This window comes from Hipposideros armiger, unplaced genomic scaffold (genome assembly GCF_001890085.2).
Source record: "Hipposideros armiger isolate ML-2016 unplaced genomic scaffold, ASM189008v1 scaffold_115, whole genome shotgun sequence".
Taxonomy (NCBI): domain Eukaryota; kingdom Metazoa; phylum Chordata; class Mammalia; order Chiroptera; family Hipposideridae; genus Hipposideros; species Hipposideros armiger.
In genome coordinates this window covers 3,387,848-3,410,055 of record NW_017731465.1, presented here as the reverse complement: position 1 = coordinate 3,410,055, position 22,208 = coordinate 3,387,848, and the positions used below count along the sequence as shown (strand labels likewise).

At 38.1% G+C, this 22,208-nt stretch overlaps 1 protein-coding gene and 1 long non-coding RNA gene across 2 annotated transcripts in view; one reads left to right on the top strand and one right to left on the bottom strand.

The window, feature by feature from the left end:
* Positions 1–8,702, bottom strand: part of RPF1 (ribosome production factor 1 homolog) — a 13,745-nt gene extending 5,043 nt beyond the window's left edge. Inside the window, exons 1-3 of the mRNA XM_019647746.1 lie at positions 8,372–8,702; positions 6,894–6,950; positions 4,951–5,031 (exon numbers count right to left, since the gene is read on the bottom strand). Of these exons, the coding sequence (XP_019503291.1) occupies positions 4,951–5,031; positions 6,894–6,950; positions 8,372–8,611 (378 nt within the window). The 5' untranslated portion in view covers positions 8,612–8,702. The remainder of the gene's footprint in view (positions 1–4,950; positions 5,032–6,893; positions 6,951–8,371) is intronic.
* Positions 8,703–8,844: 142 nt separating this feature from the next.
* LOC109385439 (uncharacterized) overlaps positions 8,845–22,208 on the top strand; it is a 13,849-nt gene continuing 485 nt past the window's right edge. The window contains exons 1-2 of the long non-coding RNA XR_002124623.1: positions 8,845–9,632; positions 21,378–21,493. This is a non-coding gene — a long non-coding RNA (uncharacterized LOC109385439). The remainder of the gene's footprint in view (positions 9,633–21,377; positions 21,494–22,208) is intronic.

The following is a 22,208-nucleotide window of genomic DNA, read 5'->3' as shown; positions in this document are numbered from 1 at the left end:
TGAGAGAGAGAGAGTGAGTGAGCATGCGCGCGTGAGCGAGAAAACCTAGCTTTGCCAGTCCAAGGTTACAGGCCCAGTTCAGGGTAGGTGTGGAAATCTAAAGGAGCCAGAAATTTAAAGGAGAGCTCTGGAAGGGAAAGCGCCATGGAGAGGCTGACATAATCACCACAAATCCCTGGCTGACAGCTGGGAGAGACCTGAGAATCCAGCACACATGAAAGACAAGGGAGACATAAGAACTGGCTACAACTTTGAATACATTCCTCAACCCACACACAGCTTAGCTGGCAGAAGCTATGTATGTCTTAGTGGCTCAAGGTATCTCAACACAACCTCTGTTCAAATCGCTGGCTGACCAGTAAGCCACACTAACACGAGAAATCCCTATGGAGACAGGTTTAAAAAAAGGGAGAAAAAAGGGCAGAGACATAGTGCTACTGTCAGGAAGATAGATTACAGTTTAGCTCTAGGAAAGTTACCAGGACAACAACAAAAACATACCAATTACCCTTAAAAATAAAATAATCATAAGTTAGTGCAATATGTTGTCTAAAATGTCCTGTTTTCAACCAAAAAATCAGACATGTAAAAACAGGAAAATATGACCTATAATCAGGAAAAAGAGTTATCAAAACACCCATCCTCAAATAAGATTGAACACGGTCCCTTGAACTGAGCTGCCCTGAGCTGCCGATGGGCAGCAGGATGGCACAGTGGTTACAGCGTGCACTCTTAACAACCAGGTTTCCAGTTCGACTCCCACATGGGATGGTGGGCTATGCCCACCCACAACTAACATTGAACAAGGCATCTTGAGCTAAGCAGCCGTGAGCTGCCAATGGGCGGCTGGATGGTGACTGGACTTGAAGCTGAGCTAGCTGCGCCCTCCACAACTAAGATTGAAGCACAACAACTTGGCTGTTCCCCTTCCCCAATTCCACAATAAAACCTTTAAAAAAATTAAAATTAACTCTGGGCCCAGAGGTTGAAATTTAGTGAAAATTTCAAAGTAGCTATAATAAAAATATTCAAGGAGTTGAAAATACGGACTTAACAGCAGATCTGAGATGGTAGAAAAATTAATGAACTAGAAAAAGATTAATAATATCCATGAACTAGAAAAAAGAATATCCAATCTGAAGAACAGAGAAATTAATAATAGAACAAGAAGCAAAGCTGGAAAAATTTGTAGAACACTAATCATTTCAGCAGTGTGTGAAAAGGGAGTCCTAGAAAGAGAGGTGCAAAAGACACCAAGTAGGATAAAAAGAAAGAACTATACCTAAACACGTCAGAGTCAAATTGCTAAAAGACAAAATCAGAGAAAATTTTGAAATAAGACAAAAATCATGTACAGTGGAAAAGTAATGATTAATGGCTGGTTTCTTATCAGAAATAATGTCAAAATACAATGGAATATGTTCAAAGTACTAAAAAAAAAAAAGTCAGCCAAGAATTCTATATACTACAAAATTGTCTTACAAAAATGAAGGCAACATAAGCACATTTTCAGATAAAAATTGAGATAATGAGCTATTAGACCTGCTATAAAAAGACATAAGGATATCTTACACATTGAAAGAAAATGACACTACATGGTGACTTGAATCTAGAGGAAGGAAAGAAGAAATGGTAAATATGAAGGTAAACACATAAGTGTGTGTGTGTGTGTGTGTGTGTGTGTGTACATGTACACAATTTCTTGAAAGAAATTTTCATTGAAAAGGCAGAAGCATGGTTGTCATTAAGCGCAAGACCATTTTGAAGTGGTATGTGAAACTCGAGAACGTTCTCCTGACTTAATAGCCCTTGACTTCTACCTATGGGGGACCTTAAAGGATGTGGTGTACCGTAGAAAACCGGCTACACTGGCAGTACTTCAGGAAGAAACTGAAACGGCATGCATAGTGATACAAGTGGACACTTTGGTCAACATTGCTCAAGCAGTAGTTCACCATAATCGTAAGTGTCTGGATGCTGGTGGTAACCACGTTGAGCACCTCTTGTAACTGCAGAAGTCAAATGTGACTTGTGTTAATTTTTTATTATCAGTATATATTGAGTATTACAATTTTAATCCATTTTTTTCCCTTAAAATGTGTATACATTTTTTTTGGCACCTTCTGTATATGGCAGGGGAAGAAAGAAACTGGTTTCCTTTCTCATACCAAACCGAAAAATCAATTCGATGATGTAAATGTGAAAGGCAACACTTCATTTCTTTTAGGAAAAAAGGTGAGAACATACGATCAAAGGATAAAGGTTTCTCAAAGGTGACAAAAAGCATTAAATATTAAAAAATTAATCCAACTATAGTAAGGACTTTTGTTCATCAAAAGGAATACAGAGAAAGTGAAAAGAGGATCTACAAATTGGAAGACACTTGTAACACATATAAAGGATTAGTATCCGAATTATAAAGAGAAGTTCTACAAATCAGTAAAATACTCTACAGGATAGAAAATATGGCAAAAGACATAAGCTGGCATATCTCTATTGAAAACACAGTACATACATGAAAAGAAGCTCAATCACATTAAGAATCAGGGAAATGCAAACTCAAACCACAATGAGTTAGCCCTTTATCACTAGTCTGAATATACCAAGCACTGGTCAGAATGTGGATGACCAGGAACATTGTTCTTATAATATGGGCGTGCAAAATGATACCACACTACTTTGCAAAATATTTGACACTATCATGTAAAGCTGAACATTTACACACCCCCATGACCCAACAAATTCTCCCCTAGGCAAATAGTTAGGGAATCTTTTACATATATGCTGCCTCTGTATGCCTATGATCCCCAATTTATCTCCAGTCAACACCTCTTCCATATCTCCTCAATGACAATTCCATCCTTCTAATTGCTCAAGCTCAAGAATTCAGTATCATCTTTGAATCCTGTCATACCCCACATCCAATCTATCAAGAAATTCTAGCAGCTCTAATTTCAAAATATACCCAGAAAAAAAACCCCTCAGAATATGATCAATTCTCAACACTTGTAACCACCCTTGTCCAAGTCGTCGTCTTCTTCGTCATCATCATCACGTCTTTCCTGCATTACTTCAGTAGCTTCCTAGTCTGTTTACCTCCTTAATAATACTCTCAGTACAGCAATTACTTTAAAAAATTAAGTCTAATCACATCATTCCTCTGATCAAAACCCTCAATGGCTCCTCACTTCCTAAGTGTAAACGCCAGCTTCCTCACAATAGCCAACCAAGTCACTGATCTGGCCTCTCCCATTTCCACACTTCCCTGTTGCCTCATCTACCACTCTCTGCCCTTGCTCATTTACTTTCAGCATGCTGGATTCTCTGCTGTTCCTTAAAAACAGGCTAAGCATGCTCCTGCCTTAGAGTGTTTGCTCCAGCTGTTGCCCCATAGAGTACTTTTCGCCCAAAGATGGCTAATTTCTTTACACCCTTCAAGTCTTTGCTAAAAGGTCATCTTCTCAATGAAGACTACGCTGACCACTGTATATGAAATTGCAATCCTAAACAACAGAAAAATGGGCATGAACCACTCAATAATTGGTGAAAACGAAAGAAAGGATGTTCAACCCCATTCATAACAAGAGAACTCCAAATTAAAACCATACTGAGATATAATTTCCCACCTATCAAGCTGGAAAGAATTATTTATAACTGCAAAATCTTGAGTTTGAAGAGTAACATATATGTATTTACATAATCTCAAAGTATCCCCCCATACTTATTACTTACAAAGGGAAAAATAGTAACTATAATGGAGAAACCTGCAGACACTTTAATAAAGTGATGCAAGTTAACATAACCAGTAATAGGAAAATGAACAATATGTGACTCCTGATAAGAGGCACTGAAAAGAACACCTATAGTCAAAAGTACATAAACAATATAATCATGAGCAAAATTCCAACTCATATTTAGTGACATTCTATAAAAATACGTAGCGGGTACTCTTCAAAAATGTCAATGTCATTAAAAGGAAAGGACATCTGAGGAACAGTTCCAAATTAAAGGAAGTTAAACAGTCATAATGGAATAAAATGCATGAGCTTGGATTTTTCTTTTGCTGAAAATGACATCATTGGGATAACTGATGACATCAGAATAAGCTGTAAAGATAATATTGTATATCAATGTTAAATGTTTGATTTTGATAACTATATATACTGTGTTTATTTAAAAACCACGTGTTTATAGGTAAAAGGGACTTCCTCCATGTCTACCACTTACTCTCAAGCATTTCAGACAGAGTACAAATGAAAGGCAAGTGTAGTGCAACTTAACATTTAGGAAATCTGGGTGAAGGGTATATACGAATTCCTATTTTTTTATTAAGCCTGAAATTATGTCAAAATAGAATGTATAACACACACAAGCTCCAGGTAGTCCTGAATCTCCTTTACCCTATTTGTTAACCCTAGTAACCCATCATCGGCTAATGTGACCAGTTATTTAGTATGTTCACTATTTGTCTCTATGAAGTTTTTAAAACCTTGATTCTCTCATTGTACTGTTGCAAACTATTTAAAAGAAAAATGTAGAAAGTAGATTATTTTGAAGCCCAGAGTTTTATGAGGACACACAAAAATACCATCAAATGTTATCTTTAGGTATCAAAATATCTAACAAATACTGCAAAATTCTATATATGAGAAATGATTTTGAAATGATTTAAAAACAAAAGTACTATATAGAGATTAAATGATAAAAAAGTTTACCTAGGCAAAAATATAATACATTTCTAGAAAAATAAATCACTGAGTTTTTCTATAGCATTATTGGGAAATTTAATTATTAAATAATCTATAGCAAATAAGATAATATGCCAACATTATAGCTGAATCAGTCCATTATACAAATTGCCCAGCCAGTACTTTAAGTTAAACATCAACATATGAACAGATAACTTCTCAAGTGTGGTCATCCAAATTTACTTAAGACTTTTAACATTACCTCTTCATCGTTCGGGTCTACTGTGGTTTCATCATACACTCGCTGGTTGTCAATGGTCTTAGGTATAGGTTTTGGTGGAGCCTAAATAAAAGAAAAAAGGTTAAGTTGTAGAAGCATAAATAATTTTGCAAACAATCTCAAAACTCAATCTGTTCCTCATTTCAATCCACTGCTCCAACAATCCTAATAATACTGAGTAAAAAGCTTAACACTCTAAGCAGAAACATACATATACTGAAAGAATTGCTAACATTTGATAAAATGGCTTAAAACTAGACAGAAATAGCAGAGAAAAGAAACAGATCAAAATAACTATCCACTAAGAAAAATACCAAACAAAATGGGAAAAATTACAAAAGTACATATACATATAGCTTTGTTCCAATACTTCCAGAGAGCTATTCAGAAATATATAACAAAAGCTACAAATGTGCTTCTATCTGCTGCACTAGTAATTCTAGTTTGGGAGACCTTTGGTAAGGAAGGAAAGGGGGGAGCAATTTACACAAAGAAATAGGTGGTATCACTATTGTTAATAGAAATGAACAGCAAATAGGGCAAATGTCCAACTACAGGGTAATGACTATGGCACTTCAACATAATGGAATACTGTGAGAACCAGCAATCATGCACATACTCAGCTTCGACCAAAAAACTGTGAATGAAATGATAAGGAGCAGGAACAGAACTGTAAGCATACACTAAAACAAATCCAAATATATGTACACTAGCAGAGATATGAAGAAATATGAGCTGATAAACTATTTAGGATTTTATTTTTTATTACTCTAGGAACTAAATATCAAGTTTTAAATAATTTTTGAAGGAGTTAGTGCTAGGAAGTCATCTTTCAGTCCAAAAAACAAGAATAGTGATATTTTCAAATGATGATCAGCATATTTGCTGTAATTGACTGATTATTGAGAGTTAAAAAGAGACTAGTATTGCTTGATAGAATTTTGCAGGTCAAAATAATCTAATATTAGCAATTTCATGCTATTTAACCTAATATGATTAAAAGAATGCATGAAAAAGCAGTGTTTTATTTGTATACAGTTTTTATTTTTTTCCCGTCTTCAGAAACACTTATCCTTAGTCGGTACCTCATCTTAAGAAGACAGAGTGGGGAAGTGTTGTTTTTAAAAATTTGCAAGTATAAATAAGTGAAACAAAATGAAAATAACTTAGCTGTGCAAAAATGTGCAAGTATTTAGTAGTTCTTTTTAAATATTTCAATAGAAAGAGTTTACTTCTGATCAATACCAGAAAAATAGCCAAATCTTTTCTTGATGCATTTTCTCTGCTCTCTTCTTTGCAGTAACAGGTTATCTATCTTACCTTCCTTCCACTCCCCATTCTCACTCTTCAGATTCATACCCTCTATGTCAGTTCTCATTCTTACACACCCAGCCCTTCTACAGAAGAGGCTGTCCTGCTTTTCCCCTGCCTGTCCTAACAAACAGCCTTTGCTTCAGCTCACAAGAACTCCAGCTTACAGGCCTAACCTAAGGAGCTTCCCCATTCCCAAAGTCAGGGAGATGTGTCTCTGCCTCTCGAACACATAAAGTTAAGTAAAATAAGCAAGTTGAAGTACACATACCATTTATGTGAAATTTTAAAAACATGTAAAACATCACCATTGTGTTTATTGTTTAGGGACACAGATATGCATAGTAAAGGTAATAAAGAAGTGCATGGAACAATAAAGGACAATTTCATGAGTGGTTATCTTTGGAGAGAAAAGCAATCTGGAAACACACGGGGGCTTTGAACATTATTTGCTAATGCATTATTTCTTAGGTTGGGTAAAGGGTAGAAAGGGGTTTGTCATTATTTTTATACATCTGAAATATTTCATAATAAATTTTAAGAGAAAGTCATTCGACATAAATATCAGGGAACATTCCTGAACATCAGAAAGCAGATGGCTACATTTTATTTACCTTATCACCAAGGGCTTCTCTCTCTTTCTTAAGTTTTTTCTTAGCTGCCAGCTTTTCCTGAAGGGTTTAAAAAAAAAAAAAAGCAATGTTGAGAAATCACTAGTTATATCACACATACTGAAACCACAAATCATTAATGCTATGAATACTTACACTGAGCAATCTTTGTAATGTAAAATAAACATGGTGACAGATTTTCATACCTAAGTTATTCTAAACAAATGAGCTGGACAATCGATAAGATTTCAACAAAGATCTTGTTTCTTCAAAAAAATCCAAATTGGCAAGTTTGAATATTTAAAATATCACGAACTCTTTTACTGTAAAACCTCATATTAAATGAAATGTGCAAAATGAACATCTAAACATGTTTTTGTTGTATTGTTTTACATCCCTAACAAGTTGTGTCCTAAAGAAAACCACGGCTATGTTGGTTGTTTCTCTTGGAAAGTACAAAAAATGGGAATGGGAGATGGGTTTTCAGGTTGCTTCCAAAAAACCATCACTAGTTACCCATATATTTTATAATCAAAATATGCTTTTACAATTATTAAGAACTTGCAAGGTGAGTTAGGATTGTTTGTATTGCAAATGTGAATCTTCTGGAGATTTCTGAACAGAATGCTTGATTGATCAAACAGGAAATATCTTCCCCAGCGCTTATAAAACTCTTAATCCATCAGGTCTCAGATTAGAAATTATAGTCTCAAGAAGTCTTCTAGGATACCCTTCGCCCATACTCACACACCACAAATGGTTAGCTGCTTCTTCTATGTATTCCAATAGCACTTTCGCACTTAAGATGAATGACTCAGTCTAGGGCCTCAGCAAGACTAGTAAGAGGAAGGCATATAAGAAGAGTATCATGTGTGTGAATTTTTATGATGTGGAAGAATAAGCAAATGCTTCCAACTGCAATTTAACCACAAATGAGCACTGTGACCTGGGGGGGGGGGTGTGTGTCTGTGTGTATGTCTCCTCTTGTTTACCTCCCAGAACAGTATGAGGATAACGCTATAGGAAGTAAATACAATTACTAGTAACTAGACAGTACTAATTTCGGTAAGAGTTGAACCAGGAATCACAGACGCATCACTTTGGATTTATGTATTGCCTGTACTAGATTCTAGGAATTAACCAATGGTAGGTAGACCCGGCGAAGCGAAGAGACAGAGTCTTTTTGCCCCGTAGGTTAGGAGGGAGCAATTTTCACTACTAGGAAAGCACGACTTTTGCTTCCATTCTCAGCCGAGGGTGCCAGTAAGGGGCTGATAAAAAACGGAATCCTTGGCGTTTAGGCAAACAGCAGAGAAGGGATCAATACAAATCAGAGTCCGCCTTAGACCTTCCGAATTAATGACAACGACCCAGGACCCCAGGCACAAGTGACCACGCATGTGCAACACGCCCACCCCACCCCCATCTCCCACGCGCTGAGCACAACGCGCATGCACCCTGCCGCTCCGCCCCTCTCCTACCTTCCGCTGCTGCTGCTTCCACCGCGTGAACATCAAGTGTCGCCGCTGTTTGTTCTTAATCTCCGAAATGCTGAAGCCCGGAGGAAAGGCAGCCATTTTCGGGCCTTGGACTCCGCTTTCCGTCGCCCCATCCTCAGCGACGGCAGCCTCCTGAAGTCCTTCGGTAGCAGCTTTGCGTTTTTTTCCGCTGCCTTTCTTTCCGCTGCCGCCGCTCTTACCCTTACCCCCGGCCTTCTCCATGGTGTTTGCTCCTTCGCGTCTGTACGGAAACGGAAATAGTGTCCTCTTCTCACCCTCGCTGTTAGGCTTTTACTTCCGGGGCGGAAAGTTCTTAAAAATGTAGAATGCTGCGTGAGCTGTAGTCGTTTAAGGAGGTGCTGAGACTTATGTTTGAGGGTAGTTAAGGGGGTTGTCCAGCTGTATGGATAGTGAAATGTTGAATTCGTGGGATCCTTTATTGAGCGTTTTCTAGTTGCCGAGCCCTCAAAACGTTGGAACAAAATCTTTGTTGTATAGAGTTTTCATTCCACCAGAAAGACTTTGAATGAGCTCACAAGTAAATAGTGTGGTGAGCTGTAAAATAATACGCGGTATGGAAGAAAATAGAACAGGATGAAAGAGGGGAGGGGACATGCTGTAGCTTTTAAATAGAAAATTAGAGTAGGCTTCGTTGAAAAGTTACATTGAGCAAAGATTTGAAGGCGATAATGAGGTAAACTGCAGTTATCTGCAGAGGGAAGAGATGCTAATCTGAGAAAAACTCCAGCAACCATACAGCTCCAAAGCCCCTAGAAAGCCTGGCATGTTTGGGAAACACTAATGGCCAGGGGTCAGATGAGAAAGGAGAGTAAGGGGGGAAGGGGTTAGGAATAACACATTGTGTAGGGTTTTGTAAGGACTTTGGTTTTTATTATATGTGACATGCAGATCTCTTGGAGGATTTGAGAAAAGGAATAACATGACCTGACTTAAATTTTAAAAGCATCACTCAGACTCCTTTTGAGAACAGACTTTAGGGGAAGGAAAGTAAAAGGAGGGGAGAAATGGCAGTGTCTTGAACTAGGGTGGTTCTAGTGGAGGTGGTGAGAAGTGATCAGATTCTTTTGAAAATTTTTGAATTGAATGAAAGGCATGAGAGGAAGAGAAGAGTCAAGGATGATTCCAAGGCTTTTGAACTGAACGACTGGAAGGATGGAATTGCCATCAGTTGAGCTGGGACTATTGGCCTGTCTTGCATTTTGAATGGATCTTTTACCCACAGGTAATTTTGTAGCATCATGCATTCACTGGCTATTTGGAAAATATTGATTCACTGACTTATGCGTATCTTCCAAAATTGACACATTTCATTATACTATAATATCAAAAAGTCACATTTCTTAAAATCACTACTACTCTCATCAGAAAAGTCTTCAAGTACTTGTAAGCTGTCAGGCTTACAGTGGTGGATATGGGTACAAGTTTTCTGAAATCTTGATTTTCACCTTAATAGAGGCTTCCTTGGCTCCAGGTCACTGATGGCAGTGCCCATAATGCAATGCAGGAGGTCGAGGCAGGGGTTAAGGAGAGTGAGGAGTGGAGGGTGGTGAGGGCCTCTTGCTGATGGACATTTCCCAGGCCTATTTCTCAGGCCAAGCCATCTCCCTGTTACTTTCTTTCATTCGTGGACCCCTGACGATTGGCTTACTTTTCCACTGCCAACATTAGTTAGCAAGAGCAACCTTATCACAAAGCCTGAATGTATTCTGGGAGTCTGCTTATAGAGGCAATTTAAGGGGTGCTTTGTGGGCACTACCTTACTCATTTGTGCAGGATGCAAGCCACCACCCACCATGTGGTGGATCCTATGGCAGCATCTTGGGGAGTCAAAGTTATGCTATTTGGTTATTCTGATTAAGGTTTTTCTTTTTTTCCAACCCATCATAGAAAAGAATGTATTCTTACAGCCTTTCCTCAAAGCAATCAAAAGAACCTTCAATTTTTCTGGTTTCTTTTTTTTTCCCTATAGCAACCAGATAAAATATAGATAAAAGACTCCTTTTATCCCTTTACACTGTAATAGGGATTATAAGGTCTTATATAATGTTGGTCTTTGGCTCTACAAAAATTGAAATAAAGCTAAGCTGCTTTTATGGGGAATAACAAGTCAGTGCATTTCTTGGAATTTCCATCACAAGAGCCAGGAGGGTGTCTGGGGGGGGGGGGGGGAGAGGGAGAGGTAAGAAGATGGAAGAACAGTCTAAAGAATTAAAGATGTGTTTATGAGATAAGCATTAACAGTAGTGATATGGGCAGAAGCTAAAGAATTAGATTACACTATTATTCTCAGTATTTTGTGCCTACGTCACTCCTACTTACTAGATTGATACGAGGGTAAATAAGTGGAGATTCAGGATAAAATATCCCTAGTAAGTGATCAGGTTCCAAAAGTTTCCACCATGTTCCAGTAGACTCCCGGGAGATTTTGTTGATTTAGGTTCCCTACAATTATTCTTTCTAAAGCCACGAGTTCAGGATACAGTTTAGTATATTCCAAAACTTGCCTTAGTTAAAGGCATTGTTTTTATGACCGAGACATGCTGGGAAGTTCCAGTGTTCTCTAGATGCTAGATGCATCTTGTAATTGCTAAAACCTTGTGTATCGATAATTAATCTTTATCTATAGCTGTGCACAGACTGAGTTCTATTTTGGGGTTCGATATGCAAGACACACCACCACAAGCGGCTTGAGAGTAGATAAGAGGTTTATTGTTAACAGGGACAGAGCTAAGGGAAATAGAAAGTAAATAGTCACAAGGGAAATAGAAAAATAGTTACAGCATACCACTAGGGCCCCTTTATCCAATTCAGCACCGGAATCAGCATCACGGGCAGTTCGGCACCGGAATCTGAGCATCACGGGCAGTTCGGCACCGGAATCTGAGCATCACGGGCAGTTCGGCACCGGAATCTGAGCATCACGGGCATTTCTCAGAGTAATGACACAGCGGAATCTGTTGAGGAAGAGCTGCTGCTCATCCCTGCCTCCTGGGTTTTCTTAAGAGTTTTCTAACAAAGGTGGTTTAGAGCCAAATGGCGTATGCGTAAGCAATACATGGGACCAGCCCCGGACCTGGCCAGGAGCCGGAGCTAGCCCGTGGCACTGATTAGGACTAGTCCTTGGAGTCCAGCCCAGTCTCGAAGACCTTGGGGAGCTCCACATATCGTTCCTTAGCATCCCTGGAGGGTGGCCAATCCTCCAGAGAGTAAGTGCATACCTAAGCCATGAATCCAATCATATGACCCCAAGCAGGCCTTTTTCCTTCTAAATTCTCATACACCTTGCAAAAGGTCTATAGAGCTACCTGAAATATGATCAATGGACCAGCAACAGTGACATCATCTGGAAGCTTAATAGAAATGCAGTCTCAGGGTCCACCCCCAGACCAACTGAAAGATGCTAGGTGATTCATAAACACATAAAAACTTTGAGAAACACTTCTGAAGAAGATATGTGACATCCCTCACCCCTATTAATTTCTGTTGATCAATCAGAGGCCTTGTTTCAGGTCAAAAATTTATGGTTGGTTTATAATGATATTTTATTTTCAAAAACAGTATTTTACTATTTTAAAAATGGTTTTATTGCCTGAAAGGAAGACAGACTAGTGAGAACTATTGTGGAAAACTAATGTATTTGTTTTATTTTCTAACTTAGTCTTTGCACAGACTTGGAATGAGATTTAATAGATTCTTTGTCTGACTGGTAGGCAACATTGGTCAAGAGACCTATGATTATACCTTTGTTCGAGAGAGCAAAATGGTTTTACTTTTCTTTCAAGCAACTATCAATGAAAGTGAGTCTGAAAGTGTAATCAGGTCCAGCAGCATCCACATCACCTGGGAACTTGTGAGATGAGTAGATGTCTGATTCAGAGGGTCTGAATCAGAGGCTCTGGGGATGGGACTCAAATCTGTTTTAACAAGCCCTCCAGGTGATCTAATGCACACTCAAGTTGGATACCCACTGGTCTCATTCTATTATTTGCTAATACAAGCAGACTAAGGTTTTGTTTCTCTAGTGTCTATGGTAAGCTTCCCTAACTGGAAACCAAATCTGCCTCTTCTCATGTCTACATATAGGAAAATTTAGATGCCTACAATAGGTGATACCAAAAGAACTATTTTATCAAAGTGTTCTCATAGATATAAAAAATATTCTAGCAATGATGGTAGAGCTTGTATTGATATAATCATCATCCTTAGGTAAATAAAAGAGATTAATAACTGGCTACAAGATCATGTTTACTTTTTGCTGAAAGTTAAGAATCTGACACGATGTATGCCCAGGGCTCTTGGACACTAAATTTATTTTAATACTGTTCACATTATTAGTATTTTGACAGTGATTAGTTTTATTGTCCAGAAATGGCTGGTTTTTGGCTATCAGCAGTAAAACAATAAATGCAATGTGGTATAGGGATTGAATCCTGGAACAGAAAAAAAGACATTAGTGGAAAACAAATGAAATATGAATAATGTTCAACATTTAGTTAATAGTAATATAGCAATGTTGGTTCTTAGTTTTGAAAAATGTGCTAGGGCAATATAAAATGTTAACCATTAAGGGAAACTGGATGAGGGTATATAGGAACTTTGTATTATTTTTGCAACATTTCCATAAATCTAAAATTACTCCAAAATAAATTTAAAAAAAAAAATCTCTCCTTGACCCGTCACTTAACTAAGCTGTTGAAGTATTACCAAGTAAAAGAAATTAACTGCTCTACACCTGCCCATTTGTAGGTAGACCAAAATTGTTTAATTTGTTGGGATGCCAGCAAAGCTATTAGTAGTCACAAAACACATTTGCTAAATATCTAGAACAGACAATTAAAGCAGGAAAGGTGCTTCCTTTACTCTCCATTCCCTGAACTTTTGTATATAGTTTCCACTCAGTACTTTGCACTTGGTGATATGTTGTTTTAATAATAATCCTCAAATCATTTCATGGATGACTGTTCCCATCCACCCCCGCCCTCCTCCAGAACACTTAATGCAGGAAGTAGGCATTCAGAGCTCAGATTTCTCTGACTAACCAACTGACTAAATGTGCTACCTGTAATTATATTTTAAATTTTAATCAGGACCGTTCTGGGAACTCAAGGGGATAAAGTCAAAATCAACTATTCGTGTTAGGTTTGCATAAATTTTCTAGAGTGAATAGACTTCATCAAAACTTGTCAAAATGCAGAATTTGTCAGTGGAAACCAGAATATCAAAAATTCTAATCATCCATATGAGATACACTCAAGATTGGAGATGAATAGTTTGTGGTGAAGTTAACATTTCTAAAATAAATTTGGGGCTGAACAGAAAGTTACCTGTCTTCTTTAATGCTTTTGGTTTTATTTTTTTTTTAGAGTAATCAAGGACCAAAAATATTATCGTGCTCTGTCCGTTGATATGTGTGGAGAAATTCTGAAAACAGCCTAATAGAAAAAAAACACTTATCTCTAATCTTCCTTGATAGTATCTATGTAAAGTAAAGCCAAAGCTACTTAAAAATACAAAGAATTATGATACATCTAACAGAGATTCTCAAAGTGTTTCCAATGTATCATCTCAATCCTTCTAAAATTCCTATAAATATTAATAGATGCAAGGCAGGAATTATCATTTTTCCAGTAGGAAAGCAGAAGAGATTAAACACAGTAGCCGGATGAAACTACAAATTGTAATTCTTAGGCCATTGCTCTTTCAACTAATCATGTGTCATACCCTTAGATCCATATTACATAGAGTAAATTGTTAAGTGAACACAACCCCATATATCTGCATATGAGGTCTGACAATAAAGTTCAAGAACCCAACCTAGAAAAAGTGCTACATACCACATTGCTGAATATCACTATGGTCACCTTGCAAGTACTCCCTTTGGGAAGTTATGCACCAATGCCAGCACCTAGTCCACCCTTCAAAGCAATTTTGGAACTCTTTCTGGAGTGGCCATCAGAGCTGTCATCATATTACCCTTGATGTCCTAAATGTCATAAAAATGTGTTTATTTCAACATTTCCTTTATCTTCAGGTAAAGAAAGAAATCATTGTGGGGCCTGATCAGGTGAGTAGGGAGGGTGTTCCAATACAGTCATTTGTTTACTGGCCAAAAACTCCCTCACAGACAGTGCCGTGTGAGCTGGTGCATTGTGGTGATGAAAGAGCCATGAATTGTTGGCGAAAAGTTCAGGTCATCTAACTTTTTTCACACAGCCTTTTCAGCACTTCCAAATAGTAAACTTGGTTAACTGTTTGTCCAGTTGGTACAAATTCATAATGAATAATCCCTCTGATATCAAAAAAGGTTAGCAACTTCATTTTCACTCTTGATTTGGACTGATAGAACTTTTTTGTCATGGAGTATTGTGTGATTTCCATTGTGCACTTTGACGCTTCGATTCAGGGCCGTATGGTACACCCATGTTTCATCACCAGTGGTAACATGGCCCCGATCATCATCTTGCCTCTCCAAAAGGTCTTGGCAAACTTCAACTCTCCTTTGCTTTTGTTCATCGGTGAGTGAGCTCCTTTGGGACCATGTTGCACGTACCTTTATCATGCCAAGATTTTCAGTTAAGATTCTCCTAACTATTTATGGATGTTTACTTGGTCTGCTATGCTTCTCTCAGTCAGTTGACAATTTTGACGCACAATTCAATGAATGTTTGCAATGTTTTCATCAGTTCTGCTCATTACTGGCCGTCCTGACCTCTCCATCAGTGACATGTTCTCTCCCCTCAGAAAAACTTTTAATCCATTCCTACACTGCCGTTTTTTTCATGGCATTATCCCCATAAACTTGCACTAACATGTCCCTGATTTCATTTCCACTCTTGCCAAGTTTAACAAGAAATTTAATATTTGTTCATTGATCTAATTCAAGCTCAGACATTCTCATGATGGCACAAAAAACACGCAACAACAATAATGAGCGCCACTCAGCAAGACACCGCCACACCTTGACATGAACACAGCTGTGAGACACTGATATACCAAGGTTATAAAACCTTACCGAGCTGTTTATACAGTGCTGCAATGTAAGAGCATGGTGGCAAGTTCGTGAACTTAATTGCAGACCTCGTATAATGATTTTCTTTTCTTGACTCTATAGTGTCTGTTCAGGAACAAAGAACTTGAAGTATAATGTGAATCCTGTAAAAGAGGCAGATGCATTTAATTTGGAGCAGTAAATGTAACAGTAATATTTGTTTTTTAGCGATTTCAATCCATGTTTTTTTGTTTGTTTTTTGCAGAGGTGGTAGGAGTTGATACAATTTTGGAACAATTTGGAAAAATGAGTTTAAGCCAAAAATATGTTTGTTTGCCATATCTATAATTATAGTAGGGAGACTTACTTAAGGGGCTCCCAATTATAGGAAGTAGGGAAGAGTTATCTTTATGAATTTTTGAGGTGAGATAATAAATTGAAAATTATTTGGTTGACACAGTTAAAAGTTGTTGGTCAGAGACCAGGAAAATTATTGATTTTTCTTCCAGATATCTTTCTCAGGGATAAAATAGTTTTCAAATACCTGAATTCGGTTTCACATTGAAAGCATTCATAGGGAGGTTTAATATTTGAACTGCTAGCAAAAGGTTTACCAGTTGAACTGCTAGGAGACTGTGCCTCTAGCCTTACACAAAATGAAGATACACCTAATGTAGTGTACTAGCTGATAAAAGATACCATCTATTTCATATTCTATCTCAAATTATACATTTCAGCATTTGTTGTGAAACTAACATGTACCATAGAATGGTCAGGGCTTGATTTCCTAGATAAGGAGAAATAGTATGTTATCTTTCCCAGAGGAATGTTGTCTTGTCATAGCACACATTTAAATAGGAGTCATGGTATTGATCCATAAGCATCTTCATTAAAAATAGAAGGCTTCCTAAACTTGGAATTGTGTGTAATGAATATAGCACATTTAGTCCTTGTAAGCTATTAAGATGATTCCAGTACTTATTTATTTATTCATCTGTAAATACTTGTTAACCCTCACAACCAAGCATGAACTTGTGAGGAAGCCAGAGAAACAAAACACAACATAAGGCTCCTCTCTGCAAGGAACTTAAAATACAATAAAAATATACAACATGAAATCTTATACCTCAATCCAGGCATTAAATAACACTGGAAAAGAACAGTATTGTAGAAGTTAGAAGGTTCTATCTATCAGTAAGTGCTGTGATGTTAAATATAAAGGGAGCCCTGTGTTTTGGAAGCAATTATTGTAATGGTTAGGAACACAGGTTTTATTTCTAATTTTTTATAGTGCAATATTATTGTCTGTATTCGTTATACTGTGCTTAGACATCTGTGGCCTGTTTACCCCTCGTTGCAAGTTTGTGCTCTTAAACATCATCACTTTGATCTCCTCTTCCCATACCCCATTCCCCTGGTAACCACAGTTTTACTCTCTGTGTTTTACACGTGAAGAGGCACATTTTCCAAGGTAACATGTCTTTCTCACCCTCCAAAACATCTTCACTTATAATCCCAAACATGCTGAAATAGCACAGTTGGTCTTCCATAACCAGTAATCTCACTGTACTCATTAATACACATCCCAGAAAAAGCTAAACTCTAAGAGATTAGGGAGGAGGCAAATATATAGAGGGTGCCAGAAAAAAATGTACACACATTTTTTGTTTTTAGATTTTATTGGGGAATTGGGGGAGAGGAACAGTGTTGGGGAACTGGGGAAGGGGAACAACCAAGTTGTCCTTCAGTCTTAGTTGTGGAGGGTGCAACTAGCTCAGCTCCAAGTCCAGTCGCCATCTGGCTTGCGGCAGCTCGCGGCCGCTCAGCTCAAGGTGCTGAGTTCAGCGTTTAGTTGCAGGTGGGCATAGCCCACCAGTTGAACAGACAACCTTGTTGTTAACAGCACATGCTCTCACCAGCTGAGCCACCCTGCCACCTGTTGGCAGCACAGTGGCAGCTCAGCTCGGGTGCAGCTCACTGGCTCATATGGGAATTGAACCGGTGACCCTGTTGCCCAGAGCTCGCACTCTTAAGCAAGCTCTTAACCAACTGAGCCACTCGGCTGGCCCTGTACACACATTTTAAGAAAGAAAAAAACGATTAAAGTTGTAATATTCAACATATTCTAATAAAAGATGAATACAAGTCATGTGTATACATATTTTTGGCACCCCACCCCCACCCCCGGTATTTCAGTGATTTCACTAGTCTTAAGGCTCGATTATCACTAAGATTATGTGGCTTTGACACTGGACTTTGACACGTGACTACCAAAAACACAACATCCTTAGTCAACTTGTAATAAAGCCTACATAAATAAGTTTGGGTTTTCAAGCAGCCTCCCATATAAACAAGGTGACAATTTGGAAACTTTTCAATAAGATAATAACACATCTCAGTATGTAATTTACTGAGTGTAAATTACAGCATGCTTAGAAGACCAGTAAAACCAGTTTTATATGGCACCAAATTCAACTGGACTGACTCAGGTGAGTAGGTAAGTTATTTAAATTTCCTTTAACAAAAGTCAGTTTCAGAGTAAATGACTAGGGAATTCTTGATACATGACTGATTAGTAAACTTTGTAGCTGTGATCCCGGGAAATAAGACTGACTGAAAATATAAATACTAACTCACGAATTAACTGGATTCATTCATTCATTTTAGACCATCATGCTAAGTGGGGCAAAATTGTTTTTCACAAAGTTCAAGTTTAACTCCTGCCTTCTTCCCAAAGTGAAAGGCAATCCCCTCCCTCTCTTGGCCACCTCAAATTAAGTATCCCCTTTGGACTCATATTTGGTTATTTCCCAGTTTCTTAGCTCTTGTGTGAGAAAGTACTTTCAACTATCCTTGGTGTGTATAGATTTTGTGCTTATCCTGTTTGTCTAACTCATTTATCAATTCCCTAAGGGTCATTCTCTGTTGCAGTGGTTTTGAATTGTTTCTTATGTCCTGATACTTACATCACCAAAGAAACTGAATTCTGGAAACAAACTCATGTTTACATGCATTCTGTTATTATAGTTCTCATTCATTGGATTATTTTAATGACCAAAAGAATTGTGGTAATATGGTGAGGAGTATATTTTACTGCAATGATAATGGTGACTTGACTTAACATTTATTTAGCACTTTTTACACGCCAAGCAATGTTTTGAGTGCCTTACAATATAACTCATTTAATCCCGTCGCCAATCCCATGCATTGGGTACTATTAGGGGTCTCATTTTTATAGATTAGGTATCTGAGGCACAGAGAGATTATAAACGTTGCCCAGAGTCACCCGACCAGAGCCAGGATCCACATGCAGGCAACCTGCCTCCTACACCCATATTCTTAGGGGCTATGCTTATGCTATAAAATGACCCACCGTGTAAAACCACATGTCTCAATAATTAAAAATATGATAATATTTTGGAGTATAAACTTTACCACTACAGATCAGACGTAAGATAAAGAACAATTTTCAAAAGTAATAGCAGCAAATAAAATGGGCAGAAAATGGTGCATTATGTTTGCAAGTGGACATGGGGACTAAGTAAGAATGAGTATTTGGGAATTGTAGTGAAAACCTTAGATCCTACTTAGGCTGCTCTTCCCTGCCCACTGATAACCTGCATTCCCCCAGTAGAGAATTACTGCTTTAGTAAACATTCTGCATGATTCCCTATTATGCCTTCTACAGACAGTTCTAAGCAGAGTGGGCCCTTGGTGAATATTGGTGTCTGATTGGAAAGTTCATTAGTTCATTCAACAACCATTTATTCAACATACCCCCAAAAGCTCATAGATCTGTAGGGGAAACAAACATATAAACAAATTAGAACAACACAGTAAAATACATTTAAAAAGAGGTATGTGCAAAATTTATAGTGATGATACCGAGAAGAAGAAAAGAAATGGTGGAGAAAACGATCATAGGGAGAAGTGTATCCAAGAGGCATCCCTAAAGAGAAAGTGTTTGAATTGGTTGCGTGAGCTCTCCAGGCAGACAAGGAATAGAGAAGGTCATTCCATGTAGAAGGCGTGGCGATGCCATGTGTGAAGATCATGATATGAAATTGGATAATGAGTTCAAGGAACTGTCCGCCTCATGGGATTATAGGGACGTGAGGTGCAGGAAAGGAAGGGGATTGATGATGACGCTGGAGGGATAGGCAAGGACTAGAAGAATAGGAAGGAATTTGGAGCTTTATAGGAGAGAATGGCAAGTCAATCAACAGTGAACGGGAGTGCCACAGTGAATTCAATGCTCAGACAAACAACTCCAATTTCTTCCAATTGACTATCACACATGAATGATGTATTAAAAATTATCAAGCATGAGATTTTTATATATCTAAAGTGGGCATATATTTATGTCTGCCCACCATCCAGTCTTGCTTCCTTTCATTTTTTGTAATAGCACCTGGATTTTCCTTTAGGGGCTAACTCTCCCCCAATGCCTACAATTTCCTACAACTATCAAACAAGTCATCCTGCTCTCCTTCACTGAAAGTTGAGTGGGGGATCTGAGCAAGGTTCCTCCAACTCCTCTAGGAATTTAAATTTTGTGAGGAGTGACTCAAGGATGTGAGAAGTTTATAGTTGATCCACTTGGAGTCAGATCCCTGAAGGAAACATATTTCCGGTTACTCAGGTCACCAAAATGCCCAGAATTACCTCAGCCTCCCCCTTTCTGAAGCTAGTGTTCCCAGATTGCTCCTGATTCCTCAAACTTTCCCATAACCTTCCAATAAATTTCATTTTTGGGTGAGGTACTACATTCCTTTTTGCTCTAACCAGGTTCGGTTTGCTTCCAAGCTAAAATAATCTATACATCACCTGTGGGGATGATCTGCCTACCTTTACCTATCGAAATTAGCTGGAAATTTGGTCCTAAGGTTGTCGTACTGTCCCAGTCTAGACACAGCAGTCAGCCATCTACTCCCTGGGTCTTGCTGCTGCACTAGGGTTCCGGCAACAAGTAGGCTCAGGTTTGCTTTGCTCTCAGAACTTGCAGACCTACCTCCTCCTCCTTCTGTTCTCCCCTCAGCCACAAACCTCGAACAGGGAGAGCCTCTAGTTGTGAATGTCCTCTTCTTTTAATATTTCTGGCCAAGATGCTTTTCCTATGTTTAACATAGATCACCCCCTTCACAAAACCACGATGTCCGCCTAAGGTCCTGGAGGAGTAATAAAAGGCTTGTAGGCCTCTTCTACTTTCCACCTTTCCCCAGAGCTACTTGGAGGCAATAAACACAAAATTTCCTATGTGCTTGAACTGAGGAGCAGGTTGGAGGAAGAAGAAAAATGAAAAGACACAAAAGAGGAAAAGAAAAAAAGCTAGCACTTCAAAATACTCCAAGAGTTTAATAATAGAAGTAATACCTTTCAGATATCTTCATTATTACTCTGTATTGTATTGTTGTTTGTATATTTTGTGTGATTTTTATATTTTACTCAAGGATAGAGAATGAACATATTTTTACTAGATGTACTGGGTTGTTTTCCTGTGTATATAGTGGCTCTTTTTAGTCACTATAATGCCAGCAATGATTATGCCTGTGTCCAAAGATGAACAGTCTTCACGCATTTCCCAAATCATCTGAAAGAGCTTTCAGAAGCCACACTTCCCATCAGAATGTTTGGGACGCAGCCTGTCCACCTTAAACACTGGGTCACTGGCAAGATGCTGTCCTTAGTCACCTTTTTCATGTGCACCTTCCTATATGCTTTTATGTACTATCAAATCCATGTGGTGCAATAAGTGACTGTGAGTGTTTTAACATGTTTCATAACTGGAATTTATAATGGTGGACTTTCCTAACTCTCCAACTCTGCCATATTCTGCAATAATTTTCACCAAGGTATATAGATATTCTCATAGAACCAGGGCTCAAGGAAGATAAGTGGTTCTTCCTCTAGTCCTTATCTCACTCTTTAATTATCCCCTATCCCCTCTCATTTCATTCTCACTCTTTTTTTTTGCCACAGAAACTTGGAGGTTTGCAGTATAGAGGAAATGGAGGCAAAGAAGAAGAGAAAAGGCAACAACAGGAGAAAAAGCCAGTAAAGGAAACTGGAGAGAAGAATGAAAATTTGAAAGAGAAGTAGGAACCAATACTCATAAAATATTTTGAAAGTATTCAAAAGCAAAAGATTAGAATTAGTCAAAAACAAACAAACGAACAAAATACCCCCCCAAAACCCACAAAACACTAAATAAGTGTTACGTATCCCTCCTTTCTTTATTTTACATCTGCACCCCCACCACCATCCATCCCTCACTCCTCAAGGCTTTCTGATACAGGACATTTTACAAAAGTCACAGTGGTTCTGAACATGTTCTTTTAATATACGTTTAGAGCTATTGCTCACCATTACTTGGGTTCCTCTAATTAAACAAAAACCTGCTTCTAACTGCTTTAGTAGTGAAGTTGTCCTTCTTGCAAGGGACCGCCTGAGAGGGTGACCCAAGAAAAGAGTAAGGGTTTCATCCTACCTCTTTCTACTTCCTCAGTATGAAGGTAGAGTGTACTCTGGACCTCATAAAGTCATTTTTTATTTTTATTCACACACACACATACATATATATATATATATATTTTTTTTTTATGATTTCTTTTTACCTCCATATTATTATTATTATTTCAAAACTTTATTTGGCTTCAGCTGTTTTCTTTTATGTGAATGTAGCTGATTATAATACAAATGACACTTTGCTCAAGAGTGATGATAAAGAAAGCTTAGTTCATCCCTTTTATTATAGGTTTGCCTTCTAAGGGAGAGGCCACACTGAGAAGAAGGTATCATTATGTAGGCTAG